The 8625-nt window shown below is 56.5% G+C and overlaps 1 protein-coding gene across 1 annotated transcript in view; it reads left to right on the forward strand.

Annotated features, from left to right (window-relative positions):
• SLC29A2 (solute carrier family 29 (equilibrative nucleoside transporter), member 2) overlaps positions 1 to 7587 on the forward strand; it is an 8126-nt gene extending 539 nt beyond the window's left edge. Inside the window, exons 3-12 of the mRNA XM_006893293.1 lie at positions 1518 to 1678; positions 1877 to 2016; positions 2339 to 2473; positions 3019 to 3116; positions 3280 to 3364; positions 3885 to 4009; positions 4304 to 4409; positions 4506 to 4591; positions 6579 to 6778; positions 7476 to 7587. Of these exons, the coding sequence (XP_006893355.1) occupies positions 1518 to 1678; positions 1877 to 2016; positions 2339 to 2473; positions 3019 to 3116; positions 3280 to 3364; positions 3885 to 4009; positions 4304 to 4409; positions 4506 to 4591; positions 6579 to 6778; positions 7476 to 7587 (1248 nt within the window). The remainder of the gene's footprint in view (positions 1 to 1517; positions 1679 to 1876; positions 2017 to 2338; positions 2474 to 3018; positions 3117 to 3279; positions 3365 to 3884; positions 4010 to 4303; positions 4410 to 4505; positions 4592 to 6578; positions 6779 to 7475) is intronic.
• The last annotated feature ends 1038 nt before the right edge of the window (positions 7588 to 8625 follow it).

The following is an 8625-nucleotide window of genomic DNA, read 5'->3' on the forward strand; positions in this document are numbered from 1 at the left end:
CCACTGGCCCCTGTCTGCTCATTGGTCAGCGAGGCACAGATTGTCCCAGCGAACGTGCCTTTCACGAGGCTGATAGAGGGAAAAACGCAACTTTCAGAACTGCCAGTTCCGGGAGGGGCCAGGTCCCCAGCTAAGGGACCTAGGGAAGCATCAGAGCAGCTGGCCACTCATATTTTTGGTTTTTTATCATTCTTGGGCCCGCGACTCCAAAATTGGGCAATTGAGCCTTTGGTTTTCTTTACAATGGCATGGCTTGCGTTTCTTCACTGGAAGAGCGTGAAATGGGGGCCAGAATTGTGCTTGGCACGAGGCACACAAGACCAAAAGAGAAGGAAGGGAACTTGCATTCCCTGAAGCAGAGGCAGAAGCAGGGGGTGTGGTTCTCGCTCTGGCTATTTCATAGCATTCTGTGCAACAGCTCTTCAGACCCTGCCTGTGGGCTGAGCCCAGAGATGGATTAATTCCTGGTTTGAGGGGCTTCAAAGAAAAAATAAACCGAAACAACACTGCCCCCACGTCAGTTATGACTCCTAACAATCCCGCAGAACAGAATAGAACTACCCATAACGTCTCCCAGGCCTTAAATACTTGGGAGGGTAGATTGCTTCATCCCTGCCCTGTGGAGTGGCCGCTGTTGTTGCTTCATACCATTGAGTTGGAACTGACTCATAGCTAACCCTCCAGTGAGTGTTCAGATGCTGTAAATCTCACAGATAGAGATTGCCTGTCTCTCTCACTGAGCAGAGGGTGCATTCAAACCCTGTGCCTTTGTGTTGGCAGCGCAACTCCTTACGCCTAGACCATCAGAACTCCCTTTTCACTTAGTGGCCAAGTGCTTAATCCACAATGCCACCAGGGTTCCTGAGGGACCCAAAGAACTATTAATAATGTACCAGGCCGTCCAGGTCTGGAGCACAGCCTCACTGTGGTCCCCAGGGGAGGAGCAGTGTCTCCCTTAAGGAGACTCTTCGTAGAAGAGGTGGGTTGTGTCAGGTGTTTCAGGTGGAGGCGACAGTGGGAACTGGCACAGAGGCAGCTAATCAGGGAAAGTTTGAGGTGTCTGAATCTTTGTGGGGATGGGGTGTAGCCAGGAGATCAGAACCTGGCTCTGCTCAAGGGACTGAGGCTTTCACCTCTGCACAACAGGAAGTTCAGAGGGACATTTAAAGAGAGAATGCAGTGGTCAGCACCTGGGCCAAAGCTTGGCTTACAGTAGGCGCTCAATAAATACCCCTGGGAGCTGCTGCAGCAGTGAGGGTGGGGCAGGAACCAGGGCACTGACAGGATAGTGACCTAGAGATGGAGCAGGGCCCCGCCCTCCCCTCCCGGGGCTTCTGGGGCTTGGGCTCCTCGCCAGAGCTCAGCCACTCGATTCCCTGCTCACTCACATACCCCAGTGCCAGGTGTCTCCGACTGTGCGATGACGAAGCAGACATTAACCACAAGTGTGGAGGTGGAGGGAGCCGGAGGGGGGGTCCTTGTGGTGGTAGGGTGACCCTGCACCCCCATCATGTCAGTACTTCCAGACGAGGCTGGCAGGGACAAACAGCACAGTCGGGACCCTAGGCACCAACCACACGGCCCCCGCTGACCCCTTCAACTTCAACAACTGGGTTACGCTGCTGTCCCAGCTGCCACTGCTGTTCTTCACGCTGCTCAACTCCTTCCTGTACCAATGGTGAGAGGCTGCCCCCCTTGGACTCCCATCCCCTAGCCCCAGCTGGCTCTCCTATCCTCTGCAGGGGCTCAGGGGGGACGTTTCACCTCTCTTCTGCTGCCCCTACCTCCCTTCCACCCCCACTGCCCCACCCTGACTGAGCTTGGCTACCTCCCCTCCACTAATGTGTCTGATGCCACTCCGCCCCGTTCTGCGCAGTATCCCTGAGGCGGTGCGGATCCTGGGCAGCCTGCTGGCCATCCTGCTGTTCTTCGCCCTGACGGCGGCGCTGGTCAAGGTGGACCTGAGCCCTGGGCCCTTCTTCTCCATCACCATGGCCTCCATCTGGTTCATTAACTGTGAGCGCTCTGCCACGCCCACTTCCCCCGCCCAGCCCAGCCTCCTCCTGGTAACCACGATGGCCTGACATTTCCAAAAAGGAAAGACAGCACTGTTGTCACCCATGTCCCTGATGGAGAAACTAAGGCCCAGAGAGAGTGTAAATGCCATCCACAGTCACCTGCAAGCAGGCTGCCTGGCCCCAAGCCCCACAGCTACACTGAAGGAGGAGGGAGAGGAATAATCTCTGGGAAGGCCAACATCCTCCCCCAACCTGGTCCCCATCCCCTGTACACCCTGGTGCCACTCTCAGAAGCCCTGATCCCCTCTGTCTGCCCACAGCCTTTGGTGCAATTCTGCAAGGCAGCCTCTTTGGGGTGGTTGGGATCATGCCCTCTGCGTACAGCACCCTCTTCCTCAGCGGCCAGGGCCTGGCTGGCATCTTCGCTGCCCTCGCCATGCTCCTATCTATGGCCAGTGAGTACCTGGGGGCGTCTGGAGACCAATCTGGGCTCTGTGGAGGGGAGAGGGCATGCAGGGAGCTGAATAACTGGTTTCCAGGGTGCTGGATGAGAGCAGTTCTGCAGTGAAGGAACACAGCCGAGTGAAGATAGAATCGACCTATAGCCACAGGCTAGAAGATTCTCAGTGGTTGCTGACGTTGAGGCCAAAGAGAAGGGTTTGGGGATCCCACAGGCTTGGGTTCAAATCCTAGCTCTGCTCACACAGCCTCTTTGAGCCACAATTTCCCATCTGTATGATCTCTGGCTCCTCCTCCTCAGACCATAAAGAGCACACAATCCAAAAAAAAAAAAGCACACCATCCAAGAACGCTGTAGGCACACAGATGTCATCGGGGAAGTGGGAGAGGAGGGCTGGTCTGGGGGCGCACACAAGAGTCCTGAGCCTGTGGGTGAAGGTAGAGGTGGGGGCGCGGAAGGACAGGGGCTGAGAGTGCATCATGGGAAGCGCTGTGAGAGCAGGTGGGACCAGGTCCCTCTGTACTGATGCTTCTGCCGTAGGTGGCGTGGATGCTCAGACCTCTGCACTGGGCTACTTCATCACGCCCTGCGTGGGCATCCTCATGTCCATCATGTGCTACCTGAGCCTGCACCACCTGGTGAGCTGCCCAGAGCATCTCAGATGCAGCCCTGAGTTCAAGGGAGGCGAGGGGAGGCAGAAAGGACCTGGGGCCCTGGGAATCCTAACCTGTAAGGCAGTGACGTGGGGAGGGGTCCAGGGTCGTGATCTCAAGCCAGGCCAGACACCTCTTCCCTCTGTAGGAGTTTGCCCGCTATCATCTGGTCAAGAAGCCGTCCCAGACTCCAACTCATGAGCTGGAGACCAAAGCCGAACTCCTCCAAGCTGGTGAGCCCCAGGACCTGCAGGGAAGCGAGGACACCCTGAGAAGGCCACAGGGCCCTCTCAGGGAGCCATTCTCCCTCATCTCCAAGCATAATCCCATCCCCAGTAGCCTGTGTGAGCAGAGGCAAAGACGTGAAGGGGAGTCAGTGGGCTGAAATCATCCCTGTTGCCCCTTGGGCCTCAGTTTCCTCTTCCATAAAATGGGGAGGCAGCAGCACTTGTATACAAGTGCAGCATCTAAACGCATCTCTGCTGAAACCCTGGCCTCACACATCCAACCTGTATTTCATTGAACAAGTTGCTTAACCTTCATTTCTTCACTTGTAAAATGATGGCAGTGGGGTAGTGCATGGACGGTGCTTAGGAAACAGAATGGTGCTTAGGAAATAGAAGAGTGTTTCCTGTTGTTGATTGCACCTCGCCCTGGAGCAGGCTTGCTCTGTTAACTGTGGGGAGTCTCCTGCCATCTGGCTGGCAGAAAGCCTGGACCTCAGGCAGACCCCTGCTCTCCTCATTTTCCCAGATGAGAAGAACGGGATACCCAACAGCCCCCAGAACGCAGCCCTGAGTGTGGACCTTGACCTGGAGAAGGAGCCAGAGGCACCCCTGCAGCCAGAGAAGCCTTCTCTCTTAGCTGTCCTCCAGAAGGTTTGCCATGGCTCTAACCCCCCTCGCACCCCCGAACAATAAACGGCTGTTCCCGCCTGTCCTGCCCATCCTGTCCCTGCGGCAGCCTCCGCAGGGGCGTGAGGCCAGCCCTTCCGGAGGACAGAATGTAGAATGGAATGAGGCCTTAGTATGTCAACTCACAGGGTACAATGATGGGTCAGGGACACAGCTGGGCCTGGCCGCTCCCAGGCCAGGGCTTCGGTGGGAGGATGGGGTTGGCCTTGACTCCCTGGACGGCCCCCTCCGGCTCACACCCCTGCCTCCGGCTCCCAGATCTGGCTGATGGCGCTGTGCCTTGTGTTGGTCTTCACAGTCACTCTGTCTGTCTTCCCTGCCATCACAGCCATGGTGACCAGCTCCACCGGTCCCGGGAAGTGGAGTGAGTATTGGGGTGCAGAAGGGGCAGGGAGAGGGGAAAGGGGGAAAAGGGAGTCAGGCTGGATGAACCACCAGCTTTCTCTCCCCTACCCCCCAGGTCAGTTTTTCAACCCCATCTGCTGCTTCCTTCTCTTCAACATCATGGACTGGCTGGGCCGAAGCCTCACCTCCTACTTCCTGTGGGTGAGCACGTGGCCTGGGGTGCTGTGAGGGTCAGGGAGCAGTCGGGGGCAGAGGGATGAAACCACACAAGTATCCCAAGCTCAAGTGGTCTGGCAATGAAAGGGCTGGCCCAGTGGGCAGCAGGCCCTGGAGGTGTGCTCTCCAAGGCTTAACTCGGAGCATCTGGAAAGCAGAGGTCAGTGCCCAGGCTCACCCAGCTCCTAGCCCGCAGTTCTCAGAGAACCTTCCTGCTTCAGATGAGACTTGGACAAGGTGCTTGGAGTGCTTTCAGCCCAGGTGCTGCTCCTGGGTGCCGCTCCGCTGCTAACCGAGGGGTGGAAGGTTCTGATCCACCCCGAGGGGCTTGTTGACAGAGAAAGCCAGCCTTTGAAAACCCTGTGGAGTATAATGAACTCAAACATACACAAGGTCACATGAACTGGTGTAAACGCAACAGCAGCTGTTTTTTAAGGAGTCCCTGGGTATGTAAACAGTTAAGTACTCTGCTATAAGCAGGTCGGCAATTTGAATCCACCCCGTGGCACTCTGGAAAGGAGGGCTGGTGGTCTACTCCTGAAAGACCCCTGCAGCACAGATCTCTGCCATGAGGTGCCACTGTCACCATAGCGGCGGGGTCTTTGCATTGTTAGTTGCAGTCCCCTCAGTGTAAAGCACTCGTCCTGCCTCCACCCTGGGTGCCTGGTTCCCATTGGCCCACCTTTCCTGCCCCTTCCCGCCTCCTGAACTTCTGAAGCTCAGCAAATGCTACTCTTTTGGCCTCCTGTGATGATTATTCGGAGAAGCACATCCCCTGCGTGTTACTGCTCACTTTCCAAGTCTGTCTGTTGTTTTGCGCTCTGGTGGTGAAGTCTGTAGGGGGCTGTGCAGCCCACCCAAAGACGGCGTCTCTGTGGCGCTCAAGTCCACCAGCGGTTCTGCAGAGAAAGATTGGCAATCCCTTCCCGTGCGATTTACAGCCTCTGAAAACCCGCTGGCAGCTAGGACTCAGCTCTGACTCGATGGCACTGAGTCTGTCTGAGTGGGTTCAGCTCCAGGTTTGAGGGGATGAATTAAGAGCCATCCCATAATCTCAGGGGCTCCTCCAGTCTCCAGTAGAGAATAAGTCCAGCCTTTATTTTCACATCCTGGAATGTTTCTCCATGTTTTCCTCCCACTTGGTCCAGGACCTGTGTTGTGATGCTGCTGAGAAGGGTTGGTGGTGGGACCCTGGTACCGGTACCGGTACTGCCAGTCCACCTTTCTCAGGCTGGTAGAGGCTGTGTTCCTTGTGGTCTGTCAGTCCCCCAGACCGATCGCTTCCTTGAGTCTTGATTTTCTTCGCTCGTTTTTGCTCTCGGGATGGGAAAAGGCCCTTCGCTGCATGTTCGATGGCAGTGGCAGCTGTCCATAAAGAATCCCTTAGTGGGATCAATGCTTAGGTGCTTGACTGCTAACCCAAGGCTGTCAGTTTGAAGCCACCCAGAAGCATCTAAGAAAGAGCGCTCGGTTCTCTGCTCCCAAAAAGCCAGCCTGTGAAAACCCGCAGAATACAGTGCTGCCCTGACACATACCGGCCCCCCGTGAGGAGCAGAATCCATTCACTCACACCTGATTTGGTCTGACAGTTCCTTTAGCTAGAATCTTCTAAAGAAGAACAATGAATGAAGCAGACCAAAGCAGAGCTTCTCTAACCAAAGGTGGGATGGGGCCTGGATCCCCAGCTTCCAGTCCCATGCAACAACTGTCTGCCCCAAAGGGGCACAGGTACCCTGGGGTGCCCTGGGGAACCGAGTTTGATGCAGTAATGGCTTCTTCCAGTCCTGACACGGCAGGAACACCAGTCAGAGCTCAGGAAGGCAGAGCTGGTCCCTGACCGCTGGTGACCTCACCCCACTCATGCTCTCCATGGACCCCATGGTCGGATGGGGTGGGTCTGAAGTCAGAAGAGCCATCTGTGGGTCTGTCCTGGGCGTCTTGGGGCCCACGCTCACCCCGGCCTCTTCTGCAGCCAGATGAGGACAGCCGTCTGCTGCCGCTGCTCGTGTGCCTGCGTTTCCTGTTCATCCCCCTCTTCATGCTGTGCCACGTGCCCGAGAGGTCCCGGCTGCCCGTGCTCTTCCCCCAGGACGCCTACTTCATCACCTTCATGCTGCTGTTCGCCATCTCCAACGGCTACCTGGTGTCCCTCACCATGTGCCTGGCACCCAGGTCTGGAGGGTGTGGGGAGGAGGCGCTGGGCTGCTTCTCAGAGAAGGGAGGATGGCAGCCTGCAAAGGAGGGGACCTCTTCCTCAGACCTGCCCAGCCCCAGATGTCCGCAGGCCTTGCTGATGCTGTCCCCATGGGGTCAAGCCTTAATTGCTCGGTGAAGAACACTACACTGGGGGAAGCACCCAGAACAGTCCCACATGCCAGTTGTGGGGCCTTTGGGACCTTGAGCACCTCAATGCTCCTCTGGGCCTCAGTTTCCCCATCTGTAAAATCAAGAGTTTTGATGACTCTCCCTTAATGGCCTGTTAAGCTCTAACATTCTCAACTGAGTGAGAACAAAGATTTTTATCAAAAATAGGGATTATTATTTTTTTTCCTCTAAGCAGAAGTGGGGTGGAATTGCAGGAGGAGGTGAAGCGAGGAAAGGACTAGGTTGGGAATGTTTTGTCAAAAAATGTCAAGGAGATCTAGAGTCCCTTAATGTTGTATCCCAAAGCCTCGTAGAGGTCTCCAAGTCCAGTGGCCTCATTTATGGTTCAGAAAATGGGCCTAGAGGGAAGAGACCCCAAACTGTCTTACACTAGAGGGGGTGGTCTGAGTCCAGACTGGCTGTTAGTTTTCCTGTCATCTTGGGGTGGGGGGCAGAGGGCATCAGGCTGGGCCGGGGTTCTCAGAGTACTCCCCTTGTGTTCCAGGCAGGTGCTGCCACACGAGCGGGAGGTGGCCGGTGCCCTCATGACCTTCTTCTTGGCCCTGGGACTGTCTTGTGGAGCCTCCCTTTCCTTCCTCTTCAAGGCTCTGCTCTGATGGGCTCGCTGTCTTCCCACCCCCACACCCCTGCTTTGAAGCTGTGAGCCAGCGAGGAGGGGGACCGGCTGGGCTCGGACCTCTGCTGGGTGAGGCTCCCGCTGCCCCTGCCCCTGGCTGGTAGCTATGCAGGTGCTGAGAGGAAGACTTCACCAAGGACCCGGCGGAGGGGCTACCTGCACCCAGACACACGGGAGACCTCATTGCTGTAAGAGTGACAATCAGGACAAGGCTGGGCCCCTTCCAGCCTCCAGAGCATGACACTCACTTGCTCACCTGCAGGCAGGACACTACAGAGCCACAGGTCAGGGAGGGAGCGCACAGCTCTGCCCCCCAGGCCTCAGCTGCTTCCCATCCAGGACTCTGACCACAAGCAGAGGTTGCCAGAATGGAGAAAGGAGCAGGTGTTGAGACTTGGGGGAGGGGTGCTCAGAGAACAGGCCCCGAGGCCACAAACAGTATTCTTGCCAGCTCCACCGTCCCCAGGAGCACCAGGCAGTTCACTGAGTGTCTGCACTGCGCTCCACGGTTTGCGAAGCTCGTCCACACCTGCTTTCCACCTGGAGCCTCACTGTGGCCCTTGGAGGAGCCAGACAGAAGAAGAAACTGAGGCCTAGGGAGGAAGTGGGGGGCCAGGGCGCAGCCTCCAGCCCCCTCCTCAGCGGGTACTCTTCTTTCTGCCCAGTACCTGCATCTGTCTCTGCATCTGTACTGTACTGGTCAGTTCCAGGACCCTCATGGGGCTCAGGGCAGGAGCTCCAAGCACTTCCTCCACCTTCCTCTCCTCTGACCCCGCTGCTGGGTTCAATAACAACCCCGTTGGTTTGTACAATGTTTTTCTGAGTCTTTATTCCAAAGCTATTTCAGTGACTAGGGGTGCTGATTGGCTCCACTTGGCAGACGGAATGGCTGAGGCCCTGAGAGGAACAGGAGCTGAGGGTGGGCAGACCAAACACGGGGCCCCCTGGATTCCATGTTGGTTGAGGGGTGCTGACTGCCTGGCAGGGAGCACTGAGCTTCTAAGTAGGACATCTGACT

The sequence above is a fragment of the Elephantulus edwardii genome, unplaced genomic scaffold, assembly GCF_000299155.1.
Source record: "Elephantulus edwardii isolate Elephantulus edwardi_28Jun2011 unplaced genomic scaffold, EleEdw1.0 scaffold00126, whole genome shotgun sequence".
Taxonomy (NCBI): Eukaryota; Metazoa; Chordata; class Mammalia; order Macroscelidea; family Macroscelididae; genus Elephantulus; species Elephantulus edwardii.